Here is a 15247-nt window from a genome sequence, read left to right on the forward strand (position 1 = left end):
TAGGGCTTTCTTTGGTGTTGTGGTGGGTATTGTGAAGTCAGTTCATTTTGGATAGTTCCTTGGTCCGGCTTATATTTCTCAAGATCTAAAGGCCCCTTCCTATGGAGTCAGTACTAACGACAGGGTTTTAATCTATTGCACCTGTCACTTCCAAGGCGGTTCCCTCTGTTTTAGCTTCTTCTGTTTTCTGGTCTCTTCAGTGTCTGATTTCTGCCCTGATAAAAAGAGGGCGGTGGTGGACACTTATTTTAGGCTCACTTGTTCAGTCGCGCTGTGGGGAGGGAAGGACGGTGCAAACAAATAACACTGGCATGTGCTCCCAGTGTCTCGGCCACACTGGGCCTGCCCCCGCTCATGACGTGTGTACCCTCCCTGCCCACACTGCTCAGGCTCTAGGTTGCTCCTCCAGGAAACGTCTGAGGCCAGCCTTGGGCTGCATGCACCTCCCAGGTCTATGCCGCTCAGGTTCAGGCACTCGGGTAGTCCTCAGAGGCACAGACTCCGTTGGGCCTGCGTTTTGTGCCCTTCCCAGGTCCGAGCAGCTCAAGTGATGAGGTGTTTGGCGAGCTCGGTTGCTGTGACTTATCGCCTCCCCCGTCCCTGCTGCTCGGTTTTCTGGATGTACAACCGGTGCACCTTCTCAGGTGGATGTTCACTGTCCAGAACCCCAGGAAATCTTAGTTAGCAAAGAAGCCTGCTTGTAGTTTGGTAGATAATGTCTCTCTGGGGCTGTGATTGCCCCCTTCCAGCTCTGGCTGCCTGTCACTGGAGTGGGTGGTCTGCAGTTGGCTACTTCTGTTCAGCCCTTTGTTCTGTGCGCGGGCCTGGCGGTGTCTTAGGGCTTTTCGTGTGGTAGCTATCCCACAGTCTGGTTTGCTAGCCCAAGTTAGTTTGCTCAGATTGCCCTTGGGGCATTCAGGCCAGATCCTTACTCTAAGCAATACAGCCCGTTCCTCCCTGCCCAGCCCCCACTTGCTAGTGGCGGGTGCAGGCGTCTGCACTGCTTCTCTGCTGGGGGAGTTACGGTTGGGCTCATAATCTGTGGGGTTTAATTATTTATTTATTTTCCCTCCCTGTTATGTTGCCCTCTGTGCTTCCAAGGCTCGCCACAGACTCTGCAGTGAGAGTGTTTCCTGGTGTTTGGAAACTTCTCTCTTTTTAAGACTCCCTTCCTGGGATGGAGCCCCATCCCTACTTTTTTTGTCTCTCTCTCTCTCTCTCTCTTTTTTTTTTTTGTCTTTTATATTTTTTCCTATCTCCTTTTGAAGACAATGGGCTGCTTTTCTGGGTGCCTGATGTCCTCTGCTGGCATTCAGAAATAGTTTTGTGGAATTTACTCAACATTTAGATATTCTTTTTATGAATTTGTGGGGGAGAAAGTGGTCTCCCTGTCCTATTCCTCCGCCATCTTAGGACTGCCTGTTGGGTTCTCTATTTTATAGCAGCTGTCTTGTTTGTCTAGTCTTTCACCAATATCCACATAGCCTTCATTGCAATAGGTCTATAGTGGGTCTTGATATCTACTAGACTAGTGATTCTCAAAGTATTTTTATTAATCAGTATGTGGCATCACCTGTGGGCTTGTAGGAAATGAAAATTCTTGGACCTCACTCAGACTGACTCGAGGGACATAGCCATAGCTCTGTGGCCATGCCCAGTCTTGGAGAAAAGTGTACAGATCAGGATTTTCTCTTCCAAACCCAAAGTGTTGATAGCAAAAACCCTATGTTGTGTAGAAGTGTGATTGTTTCAGGCATGAAGTGTTTCCTCCTTATCTAGTTCATCAAAATGAGAATTAGGACATTCAATGGAGGGTCCCATTGGTGATCCAACCTCTTTTCTACCAGCTCTTTCCTATCATGATGCGATATTATTGCTTTTTAAACAAAACAAAACTAAACAAAACTCAATGATGAGGAACAACAGAGCAATAGATTTTACACTACTCTTAACAATTGGTGTTTATTTATTAAAAAAATGTCCCCTTTTAAAAATTCTGATGTTAAAAATATGTGCAGACTTTAAAGCACACATTATTTCTTTCTAGTCTTTTGTATAACGGTGTATGTGTTCTCTCTCTGTGTGTGTGTGTGTGTGTGTGTGTGTGTGTAAGGGTGTATGTTTTCTTACTGGGTATATAATCTCACCAGATACACAAAAATATACCCTCACACACACACACAAACACACACAGATATATGTACTTTTTTTTTTACCCTAACATGTTTACTCAAAGACAATTTCATTTATATTTGTAATGGCTTTTCAGGTCAGTCCTAGAGATATACCTCCTTATGTATATATATTACAGATTATTTCTCTCTATGGAAAAGTGAACCACTATTTATCTATTTCTCTATTGATGGGCATTCAGATTATTTTTAATTTTTCTAATTTTTTTCTATTATGTAAAATGCTGCAATCAGTGAGTATCTGTATACATGTAGATTCAGTTCAGTTCAGTCACTCAGTCATATCTGACTCTTTGCGACCCCATGAATCGCAGCATACCAGGCCTCTCCTTAGAATCATTAATTCTAAGTACATAGAATTAATGTATGTACTTTCTCTGGGAAGCAGATAGATCGGGATGATTATAATGGTGGCAATAGGGGACTCTCTAAGGGGAACTAAAGCTAAGAGAGGGAATAAGACCAGTGCGTTTGAGGCATATTTGAGGCACCAGATGACCAGGGTAGAGACCCTGAGGCAACTCAGCCTCATGTACCCTGGCCTGATAATCAGGGCAGTTGTGTGCTGAACTACTAGGTCACCTGGCTAAGCGGGGCTAAAAGTTGGGCTTTTGTTCACTACAGAGACTAGAACATTGTGCTGTCAAACATATGGAAGAAGGAAAGGCACAATCCCTGGATAACTGTTTCACTAGACACACTCCTCGCTTGGTGGAAGTTTCCATTTCTTAAGAGCCTCAATCCTGTCACTCTCTCTCTGCTTCTCCTTTTCTGAATCATTGCAATGACTTGAAAAAGCTAGTTTATTCCAGAAATTACATTGAGAGCCAAATTATATTAAGGGAATCAAAAGTTATTGAACAGATATATGTTAAGTTCTAGCAAAGTTTGTGGGAAACAAAGGTTTCAACAGCATTTGGAGCAATGAAAAGGATGTGGTTTCCTGGAGAAGAGGAAGACAGGAAGAGAGATGCTGATACATGAAAACTGGAAGCCAAGACTTTGGTAGACGTGGAGCCTATTCCTGAATCATCATAAAGTCTCCATGGTTAATAGTTGTATGTGTAAATAAGTGGACACAACCCAACATCTGTGACACATGTGAGTCATTTCTGCTGACCTACAAGAGTTTATTATGTGTATCAGAAACTAGCAGAAACAGCATCTAGAGCCTCAGAGAAACCCATGAACATATCCCCAAAAGACTAGGATTTCCTCCTTTGAGCTAGGATTTCCTCCTGCCCATCAGCTTCCCCAGGCCCCTCTTCATGTCTTTATTTCTCAGACTGTAAATAAAAGGGTGGAGCATGGAGGACAGAACTGTGTAGACAAGTGTAGCCACTTGGTCCTGAGCAGTGTACCTGGACAAGAGCTGTAAATAGACATAAAAGATGCTTCCATAAAACAGGATCACCACAGTGAAGTGGGAGCCACAGGTGGAGAAGGCTTTGCGTTTTCCTGCAGCTGAGGGGATCCTGAGAACTGCTACGAGGATTCGCACATATGAGAAAACAATGCATAGGAAGGGGGTCACCCAAAACACCAGCCCTTCTGTCTTTATTGTGAGATCACTGACAAATATGGAGGAGCAGGACAATTTCAGCAGAGGGTTGATGTCGCAGAGGAAGTGGTGGACAACATTGGAGCCACAGAAGGTGAGCTGATTCAGCAGAAGTATGTGTAGGAGTGAGTGAAAGTGAGGCAGTGAGCAGGAGAAGGCCACCAGCAGGACACAGAGGCTGTGGCTCATGATGGTAACATAGTGGAAGGGGTCACAGATGGCCACAGAGCAGTCATAGGCCATGGCTGCCAGAAGATAACTATCAGTGTTGCTCAAGGCACATATGAAATACATCTGGGTCAGACATCCAGCATAGGAGATGGTCTTCTTCTCTGACAGGGAGTCAACTAGCATCCTGGGGACAATGGTTGTTGTATACCAAATGTCAGTGAAAGACAGGACACTCAAGAAGACATACATGGGGGTGTGCAGTTGGGGGTCAGAGCTGATGGCCAGGATGATGAGCACATTCCCTGTTATGGTGACCAGGTACATGATGAGGAAGAGGATGAAGAGTGGCTTCTGGTCCTCAGGCCGGGAGGAGAGTCCCAGGAGGATGAACTCAGAGACACTGCTGATTTGGTTGAGTCTTTCCATTGACTTGGGTCTAGTTAGATACAAGAAGGTTTGTTATTCATCATGCTCCAATTCCACAGCCCAAATCACAAGAACCCAGCAAACTTTGTTTCCTCTGTTTGGTCACTATTGGCAGCTGTGCTGGGAAAGCTCCTTACCCTCGTGGTCTTTGATGTGGTCCTCTGTTCCCAAATCCACGTTATCATAAGCACCTTGTGTTGAAACCAGGAGGAACATAAGAATTTTCCTTTAGAAACCTCTAATTCAAGTTCCTTAGTTCCTAGTCTGGGAAATCTAGGAAGTTCCTCTTGCTGGGAATACTGCAACAAAGCAGAAATCTTTGCTTTTATGTAATTCATGTAGCTTGGCTGATAGGTCAGATGATTACAAACAGTATATGTAATATAATATCAAATAGCGATACATTTGTTAAAAAATAATGTTAATAGTGTAAGAGATCATTGGGGGTAGGGAGTATTTTAGATACTGAAGTCATAGGACCCCCATTCTTTATGAAAGCAAATTCAGTTGTTGTAAAATTAAACTTTATCTTTGCATGTCTTCAGCAGACATAAGCATTTGCCAAAATAATCAACAGGGACTATCTGAGAGGAATGTTGAACCCAATTCAACTGTGTTTCTGTCCTTGTCTGGACACACTTGTCTGTCACCCTCCTTAGCTCACGGCATGCTATCATCAGTCTGTGCAAGTCTCCCTTCTTTCGTAAATCGTTTTTCCTTTCATTAATCCCCTGTCCTAAACCACATTTGTACAGAAGGGCATCCATTGTTAACTATTCAATTCATGTTTTAAAATTTCTTCTCTCACATATTTATTCAAAGATATCTATGAGAAACATGTAAGTATGCGTTTTCCAGTCATATCCAGTCATACCCATTACCTTATAATGGACTTGAAAATTGTCTCTGTTTGTTGCTACTGCAACATACTCTATAATGATAGATCTTACATCAGCAAATGTTCTTTAAAGAAATTTTTTAGAGCCATCATATTCTTCCATACTTTGTGAATTACATATTACATTGAAAGTTTCAAACATTTTGAGACATTGGTTATTTATAAATTATTGGTTACCATGAAAATCCCTACAATGAATATACTTATATCATTAACGTGTTTAAACTAATTTTCAGAGGCAGTGTATTCTTTAATACATTTTAAATGGACATATTGCACTGGAACTTTAAGGCATTTTAAAGCCTTGTGTGTGTGTGTGTGTGTGTGTGTGTGTGTGTGTGTGTGCTAAGTTGCTCAGTCGTTTCCAACTCATTGAGGCCCCATGGACTATAGCCTGCCAGGATCCTCTGCCCCTGTAATTTTCCAGGCAAGAATACTGGAGTGAGGTGCCATTCCCTTCTCTGGGAGAACTTCCCAGGGATTGAATCCATGTCTCTTACATCTCCTGCACTGGCAGGCAGATCCTTTACCACTAACAAAACCTGGGAAGCCCTGAAAGTCTTATATTATATATTAATTTATTGATTGCTATATTAATTTATTTAACATTGTTAAATAAATATGTTGCTTCATTTAAAATTAACTGCTCATATTCTAAGTTATCAAACATCTTTAAATTTCAAATACTTCATGTCTAACATTGGACTCAAATATTCACATTCTCACGAAGATTTCGTGAAATAATGCATGAAAACACTTGGAAGAGTGACGACCATATTGTTAGCATGCAGGAGAAGCTGTTGATTCTTATCAGTCCCTGTGTACCCGTCCTTTATCTTCTATTTCTTGATGTTCTCAAAATCAATTAATTTATATACATAAAGTATCACATTCCTCATTGCCAAATTGTCTGGCTAATTTCAGGATTTTGCAAATTTTTAATGGAAGGAATATTTGTTTATGCACCAAATAATTGGATGAATTGGTAATTAAAGTTAATAATAATGACCAATATTTGTGAGTAAGTATTATGTATCAAGTTTATATTAAGCATCCTACTAAATCCTAAGGAATTGTGAAGCATTAAGAGATTAAGGCTTACAGTGTTGAAGTGGTTTGCTGAAGTTCACTAAGGACATTAAGGCTCCCCTGATAGCTCAGTTGGTGAAGAATCCCCCTGCAATGTGGGATACTTGGGTTCAATCTCTGGGTTGGGAAGATCCCCTGGAGAAGGGAAAGTCTACCCACTCCAGTATTCTGGCCTGGAGAATTCCATGGACTGTATAGTCCATAGGGTGGCAAAGAGTTGGACACGACTGAGCTACTTTCATTTTCACTTTCAAGGCTGTGAAGAGCAATCCGAATTTAAACTCCAAGCTGGCTCACTCTAAGTTTATGCTCTCCAGTATCATGCTACTCCTCCTCTAAGTTTGGCATGTTAATTGTCTATAACAATCAACATAGGCTCTATTTTAATTGTTTTGACAATTTCCTACACAGTTTCCCCATCTATCCTCCTTATCTGACACAATTTCTTCTCCCATATTCAGAATTTATCCTTATGTTTGCTAGAGAGGTGGCCTATCTTTCTGTGTTGTAGAGATAGTGGAATTTGAAAATTGAATATCCATGATTAACTGGCCAAATTGGGTGGAAATATTGGCCATGCATGACTAGGGCGTGTCTGGTGTTGGTGTTGGAGTCGTACAGAGGACAGTACCCTGGGCTGACGACATTGGTTCATCCTGCATCACCTGCTCACAAGCTGGTTTCTGATGTTTTATGAATAACAAGGGAGACACCATGTCTGTAAAGCAGTACATCACACACAGATCAATATTCAAAAGTGAATCATTTGTGAAATGGCTGCCTGGGGAATGTGCAATACAAAAATTAGTGGAGATTTGGTGAATTAATGGGATTGGTTGCTCTAGGTCAGAGAAGTGAGGAGCACCCAGGTTGAAGACAAGAAGTGTAGGAAGGTTTTTGACTCGAATATTCTAAAAGCAGAGGGTGAGTGGATCAGGCCGAGTCTACAATCTTTTTTTCTTCTTCTTCTTCTTCTTCTCTTTTCTTTCTACTGCTGGGGTTTTGTTTCCATAAAAACAAATGGTATATATGGCCTAGAAGTCCAACTGCATGGACTTAAAACCAAATTCCAAAAGTGAGTTTTACCTCCCTGAACTTATGACTTCTTAATCCATGAAATATTTGAAAGTATCAGGGAGAAAGAGTAAGGTACCAAACTGGGTTGGAGTAGCCAAGTGAGTGGACAGCTTCTGAAGCTCACCTCCACATCCTGATGCTTTTCTTTCCTTCCCAGCCACTCCAGAAGATGATGTGCACCACGTCTGTTTATCAGGTCAAGTCTGTTTGTCAACCAAAGTTCAGCTTCCTCGTATGTCTCCCATGAACTTCTGGACTGATTGACAAGGAGACAAACAGAGATGGAGGAGGAGCTGATATGCTACTCCAAAGGGGTAACATGTTTTCCTTCACTGACCTCAACTCCCACTTCTTTCCTAACACTTGGTCCCTAGCTCTCTATTGCTTCTGCCAGCTCCAGATCTCAGAAGGCAGAGATGCACTGACTCAAGTGGGAGGATGCTCCTGATTGAGGAAGCCCAGCCAGCTTGTCATGAGTCTGAGTTCTGCTCTGCTGGCCTCTGGGGTGTTTGTTAGGCTGAGGGAGTTGAGGTGTAATGATCTCTCCATAGAGTTTGTCCTGGGATCTCTGTAGGCAGAGAAAGCAGAAGAGGAATCACAACTAGCACTGTTGACTCCAAGGGGACAGGGCACGCTTGAGACTTTCTGATTAGACGTTGGTACTAATCTCAGAGCTTCTGAACCTCAGTGCACTATGTCATGGGCCTGTGTCAGTTTCCCCAACTGATATGCTTTATCAAGGATGGACAAATACTCACTGGGGTGAATATTGTTATTTTAGGACATTCAAATGTGGACCAAGGTGTATTCTAGATCCTGGCAGGTCATCGGTTAATATAGTGGAAGGTTAAAGCTTTCAGGGAATGCAGTGGTAGATCTATGTGCTTTCAGTGTCTGTGCTTTCCAGTATCTGGGTTGGCACGTGGACTAGACATTTTTCCATGTGGTATGCAGTTAACATTTATGTATGTTTAAAGCCCAGAGCCATGCAAAGGATATTGTCATATGTAGCAAATGGATGTTGGATAAAAAAGCATGTGTTTTAGAGTTTAGTCTCAGAGCAGTGTTTGAAGTTTAGTGTTGAGAAAAAGAGATATTTATTAGAATACTGCCCTTTTCTGTTAGTAGTTACATTTAAGAAGTTACTTAGCCTTTAGAAGCCTCAGGTTCTTCTTTTACTAAATGAGGGTAAAACTGCTTCCTGGCATGAAAATTGAAGAGAAAGTTAACTTTTAAATTTTATACAGAAAATATTGTGTATTTTGGTAAACATTATCCATAGTAAAATTATGGGAAAGAAGGTACATTTGGCTAATACCCTCAAAATAAACCACTGCTTCATGCAATACCCATGGGTCCTTTTCCTTTGTGGTGAATTTATTTTTAAACTTTCATCTACATATCAGGAATAAATAATGTAGAGAGAGAAAGTCTTGGCTTTGCGTTTTGTCTCCTTCAACTTACTATTCATGTATCTGTCTTTCTATTCATGCATCCTCTTGACAAGTTTTATTTATTTATTCCAGCTTTATTGAGATATAATGGACACATGACACTGTTTAAGGTATCCAACACAGTGAATTGATATGTGTTTTTATTACAGAATGATTACCACAATAATGATAGTTAACATGCATAAGAGTTGGGTTTTGTTCACTACAGAGCCCAGAACATTCTGCTGTCAAAAATATGGAATAAGGAAGGGCACAATCTCTGTATAACTGTTGCACTAGACACACTCCTCGCTTGGTGGAAGTTTCAGTTTTCTAAGTCTCTGTCTTGTCACCATCTCCATCTATTGCATCATTTTTCTAAATTACTGCAATGATTTTCAAAAAGCTAGTTCATTATAGACATTACATTGAAACCCAAATTATACTAAGAGAATCAAAAGTTATCAGATGGATGTATGTTCTAGGAAATTTTGTGAAAAACAACAGCATTTGAAGCAATGAAAAAGATGTGGTTTCCTGCAGAAAAGGAAGGCAGAAAGAGAGTTGCAGATATATGAAAACTGGAAGCCAAGATTTTGGTAGACCTGGAGCCTATTCCTGAATCATCATAAAGTCTCCACAGTTAGTAGTTGCATGTGTAAAGAAGTGGGTGCAACCCAACATCCATGACACATGTGAGTCATATCTACTGACCTATAGGAGTTTATTATGTTTGTCAAGAACCAAGAGAAACAGGATCTAGAGCCTCAGAGAAACCCATGAACATATCCCCAGAAGGCTAGGATTTCCTCCTTCTAGCTAGGATTTCCTCCTGCCCAGCAGCTTCCCCAGGCCCCTCTTCATGTCTTTGTTTCTCAGACTGTAAATGAAAGGGTTGAGCATGGAGGACAGGACAGTGTAGACAATTGTTGCCACTCGGTCCCGAACATTGTAGCTGGACAAGGGCTGTAAATAGACATAAAAGATGCTTCCATAAAACAGGATCACCACAGTGAAGTGGGAGCCATAGGTGGAGAAGGCTTTGCGTTTCCCTGCAGCTGAGGGGATCCTGAGAACTGCTACGAGGATTTGCACATACGAGAAAACAATGCATAGGAAGGGGGTCGCCCAGAACACCAGCCCTTCTGTCTTTATTGTGAGATCATTGACAGATATGGAGGAGCAGGACAATTTCAGAAGAGGGTTGATGTCGCAGAAAAAGTGGTGGACAACATTGGAGTTACAGAAGGTGAGCTGATTCAGCAAAAGTATGTGTAGGAGTGAGTGAAAGTGAGGCAGTGAGCAGGAGAAGGCCACCAGCAGGATACAGGGGCGGCGGCTCATGATGGTGATATAGTGGAAGGGGTCACAGATGGCCACATAGCGGTCATAGGCCATGGCTGCCAGAAGATAACTATCAGTGTTGGCCAAGGCATATGTAAAATACATCTGGGCCAGACATCCAGCATAGGAGATGGTCTTGTTCTCTGACAGGAAATTCAGCAGCATCCTGGGGACAATGGTTGTTGAGAAGCAAATGTCAAAGAAAGACAGGAAACTCAGGAAGAAATACATGGGGGTGTGCAGTTGAGGGTCAGAACGGATGGCCAGGATGATGAGCACATTCCCTGTTATGGTGACCAGGTATATGATGAGGAAGAGGATAAAGAGTGGTTTCTGGTCCTCTGGCCGCGAGGAAAGTCCCAGGAGTATGAACTCAGAGACACTGCTGTTTTGATTGAGTCTTTCCATTGACTTTGGTCTAGCTATGTACAAGAAGGTTTGTTATTTATCATGCTCCAATTCCACAGCCCAAATTACAAGATCCCAGCAAGTCTTTGTTGTCCTCTATTTGGGCACTATTAGCAGCTGCGCTGGGAAAGCTTGTTACTCTCCTGGTGCCTTGATGTGGTCCTCCCTTCCCAAATCCATGTGATCATAAGGGCCTTATCATGAAACCTGAAGGAACAGAAGAAGGGTTTTCCTTTAGAAACCATCACAGCTGGACCCCTTGATTCAAGTTCCTTAGTTCCTAGTCTATGAAATCTGTGTCCCTGCTGGGAATACAGCAATAGAACAGAAATTCTTGCCTTTGTGTAATTCATCTAGCTTGGGTGATAAGTCAGATGATCACAAACAGTATATGTAATACAATATCAGGTAGTGATACATACACGTAGCAGTACAGAATACATCAAGGATGTATATTGTCACCCAGCTTATTTAACTTATATGCAGAGTACATAGTGCAAAATGCCAGGTTGGATGAAGCATAAGCTGGAATCAAGATTGCTGGGAGAAATATCAATAACCTCAGATACACAGATGATACAACCTTTATGGCAGAAAGTGAAGAGACACTAAAGGGCCTTTTGATGAAATTGAAACAAGAGAGTGAAAAAGCTGACTTAAAACTCAACATTCAAAGAATTAAGATCATGGTATCCAGTCCCATCACTTCGTGGAAAATAGATGGGAAAACAATGGAAACAGTGACAGACTTAATTTTCTTGGGTTCCAAAATCACTGCAGATGGTGATTGCAGCCATGAAATGAAAAGATGCTTGCTCCTTGGAAGAAAAGCTATGACCAATCTAGACAGAGTATTAAAAAGCAGAGACATTACTTTACTAGGTGCATCTAGTCAAAGGTATTGTTTTTCTAGTAATCATGAATGGATGTGAGAGTTGGACTATAAAGAAAGCTGAGCACTAAAGAATTGATGTTTCTGAACTGTGGTGTTGGAGAAGACTTTTGAGAGTTCCTTGGACTGCAAGGAGATCAAACCAGTCCATTCTAAAGGAGATCAGCCCTGAATATTCATTGTAAGGACTGATATTGAAGATGAAACTCCAATACTTTGACCACCTGATGTGTAGAACCGACTCATTGGAAAAGACTTGATGCTGGAAAGATTAAAGGCCAGAGGAAAAGGGGAAAACAGGATTAGATGGTTGGATAGCATCACCAAGTGGATGGACATGAGTTTGAGCAAGCTCTGGGTTTTGGTGATGAACAGGGAAGCCTGGTGTGCTGTAGTCCATAGGGTCACAAAGAGTTGGACATGACTGAGCAACTGAACTGAACTGAACTGAGTGATACATTTGTTAAAAAATAGGGTATTATTAGTATAAGTAGATAAAGATCATTGGAGGTGGGGAGTATTTTATTTTTTTCAACTTTCTTTTTTTAAATATAAATTTATTTATTTTAACTGGAGGCTAATTACTTTGCAATATTGTATTGGTTCTGCCATACATCACCATGAAGGACCCCTATCCTTTACCAAAGCAAATTCAGTTATTATAAAACTAGACTTTGTGTGTCTTTGATAGAAATAAGCATTTTCCAAAATAATCAACAGTGAATATCTGAGAGGAATATTGAATCCAATTCAACAGTGGTTTTCCCTTATTTGGACACAGAATGAAAGGTTCTTAACCTTTCAAAGGTTAACCCCTCCTGAACTCACGGCATGCTATCATCAGTCTGTGCAAGTCTCCCCTCTTTCATAAATCATTCTTCCCTTCATTAATCCCCTGTCCTAAACCACTTTTGTACAGAAAAGCATCCATTGTTAACTATACAATTCATGTTTTAAAATTTCTTCTCTCATACATTTATTCAAAGATACATATGAGAAACATGTAAATATGTGTCTTCCAGTCATACTCAGGACATCAAGTCTTGTGTGAGTGTGTGTGCTTGGTCGTTCAGTCGTGTCCAACTCATTGAGGCCTCAAGGACTATAGCCTGCCAGGCTCCTTTGCCCATGGAATTTTCCAGGCAAGAATACTGGAGTGAGGTGCCATTCCCTTCTCAGGGAGATCATCCCAGGGATTGGCTCCACGTCTCTTACAACTCCTGCACTGGCAGGCAGATCCTTTATCACTAGTGCAACCTGGGAAGGCCTTAAAGTCATATATTACATATGAATTTCTTGATATATTAATTTATTTAACATTGTTGAATTAATGCATTACATCATTTACAATTAACTGCTCATATTTTTATATAAGTTATCAAACATCTTTAAACCTCAAGTACTTCATGTGTCATATAGGACACAAATATTCACATTCTCATGAAAATAGTGAATAACACATGAAAACACTTAGAAAAGAGACAAGCATATTGTCAGCAGGAGAAGCTGTTGATCCTCATCAGTCCCTGTGTCACCGTCCTTTATCTTCTGTTTCTTGATGTTCTGAAGATCAATTAATTTATGTATGTAAAGTATCACATCCCTCACTGCAATATTATCTAGCTAATTTCAGGATTTGGCAGGGTTTTATGGAAAGAATATTTGTTTATGCATTGAAGAATTGGATGAATCAGTAATTAAAGCTAATAATAATGACCAGTATATATGAGTAAGCATTATGTACCAAGTTTATGCTAAACATGCCACTAAATCCCAAGGAATGATGAAGCATTTCAGGAGACTTAAGGCTTACAGAGGTGAAGTGGTTTGCTGAAGTTCACTAAGGACATGAGAAGCAATCAGGTTTAACTCCAAGCTGGCTCACTCTAAGTTCATGCTCTCCAGTGTGAAGCTTCCCCTCCTCTAGTTACGCTATGTTAATTGTCGATCACCATCAACATAGGCACTGTTGTTTTTTCTTTATTTTATTTTATTTTTAAACTTTACATAATTGTATTAGTTCTGCCAAACATCAGAATGAATCCGCCACAGGCATACATGTGTTCCCCATCCTGGCACTGTTTTTATTGTTCTAAAAATTTCCTACTCGAATTGCCCTTGTACCCTCTGACACACTTTCTTCTCCCATATTCAGAATTTACCCTTGTATTTGCTAGAGAGGTGGCCTTTCTGTGTTGTAGTGGAATTTGAAAATATGAATATCCATGATTAGCGGGCCAAATCGGGTGGAAAAAATTGGCCATGAATGACTGGGGCATGTCTGGTGCGTGGAGCTGGTGTCATGCAGTGGACAGTGCCCTCTGGTGAAGACAAACAGTGAGAGGTTTGATTCATCCTGCATCACCTGCTCACAAGCTGGTTCCTGATGTTTTATGAATAACAAGGGAGACACCATGTCTGTAAAGCAGTACATCACACACAGATCAATATTCATAAGTGAGTCATTGTGAAAGGGCTGCCTGGGGAATGTTCAATACAAAAATAAGTGGAGATTTGATGAATTAATGGAATTGATTGCTCTAAGTCAGAGAAGTGATGAACACCCAGGCTGATGACTAGAAAGAGAGGAAGGTTTTGGATCTGAAAATCAGGAAGATTAGCTCTAAAAGGACAGGGTGTATGAATGATGCTGGGAATACAACTCTTTCTTTCCTCTTATTTCTATTGAAGGATTTTGCTTCCACCAAAACATATGGTATAGGTGCCTAGAAGTCCAACTGAATGGATTTAAAACCAAGTGACATATGGAAATGTTACTTGGATCTTATGACTTCCCAATCCATGAAATATTTGAAAGTATCAGGGAGAAAAGAGTAAGTACCAAACTGGGTTGGAGTAGCCAAGTGAGTGGACAGCTTCTGAAGCTCACCTCCATGTCCAGATGCTTTTCTTTCCTTCCCAGCCGCTCCAGAAGGTGATGTGCACCACGTCTGTTCATCAGGTCGAATCTGCTTCTCAGCAAAGTTCAGCTTCTGCATGTGTCTTCCACGTACTTCTGGGCTGATTGACAAGGAGAGAAGCAGGGATGGAGGAGCTGACATACTACTCCAAAGGGATAACACATTTCCCTTTCCTGGCCTCAACCCCCATTTCTTCCCTAACACCTGGTCCCTAGCATGATGCTGCTCCTCCCCGCTCCAGATCTCAGAAGGCAGAGATGGTGTGACTCAAGTGGGAGGACTCTCCTGATTGTGGAAGCCCAGCCAGCTTCTCATGAGTCTGAGATCTGCTCTGCTGGTCTCTGGGGCATTTATTAGGCTGAGGGAGTCGTGATGTGAGGACCTCTCAGAGGAGTTTGTCCTTGAATCTCTATAGGCAGAGAAAGCAAATGGGAATCAGAGCCAGCGCTGCTGACTCCAAGAGGACAGGGGACCCCTGAGGCTTCCTGTTAAGATGTTGGCACTAATCTCAGAGTTCCTGAACCTCAGTACATCATCTCAAGACTATGCTTCAGTTTCCCCAATATGGGCTATCATGAGTGAACAAATATTTATGTGGGTGAGTACTTTTGTATAGTGGGATTCAGGTATGGACCAAGGTGTAGTCTAGATCTGGCAGATCATAAGTCATTGTGGGAGCATTGTACTTTTCAGGGATTCAGTTGAGGGAGATCAATGGTGTGTATGTGCTTGCCAGTGTCTGGGGTGCATGTGGATTAGATTCTTTCTGTGTGGGATTAGGTTAATATTAATGTATTTTTAATGCGCAGGGTCAGGCAAAACACCCCATGGACTG

General features: G+C 41.5%; 2 protein-coding genes across 2 annotated transcripts; both read right to left on the reverse strand.

Annotated features, from left to right (window-relative positions):
• Positions 1-3417: 3417 nt before the first annotated feature.
• Positions 3418-4362, reverse strand: LOC129622581 (olfactory receptor 1L8-like). Its single transcript, XM_055539184.1, has one exon. It carries the CDS (start codon positions 4348-4350, stop codon positions 3418-3420), a length of 933 nt encoding a protein of 310 aa, XP_055395159.1. The 5' UTR covers positions 4351-4362.
• A 5304-nt stretch (positions 4363-9666) lies between these two features.
• On the reverse strand, positions 9667-10611 carry LOC129622583 (olfactory receptor 1L8-like). The gene has a single exon (XM_055539185.1). The coding sequence runs from the start codon at positions 10597-10599 to the stop codon at positions 9667-9669; it is 933 nt and encodes a 310-aa protein (XP_055395160.1). The 5' UTR covers positions 10600-10611.
• Between the last annotated feature and the right edge of the window lie 4636 nt (positions 10612-15247).

Source organism: Bubalus kerabau, chromosome 11, assembly GCF_029407905.1.
Source record: "Bubalus kerabau isolate K-KA32 ecotype Philippines breed swamp buffalo chromosome 11, PCC_UOA_SB_1v2, whole genome shotgun sequence".
NCBI classification, from domain to species: Eukaryota; Metazoa; Chordata; class Mammalia; order Artiodactyla; family Bovidae; genus Bubalus; species Bubalus kerabau.

Excerpts from the sequence above, each read along its gene's own strand:
- LOC129622583 (XM_055539185.1), bottom strand. The coding sequence starts at position 10,599 with ATGGAAAGACTCAATCAAAACAGCAGTGTCTCTGAGTTCATACTCCTG.
- LOC129622581 (XM_055539184.1), bottom strand. The coding sequence starts at position 4,350 with ATGGAAAGACTCAACCAAATCAGCAGTGTCTCTGAGTTCATCCTCCTG.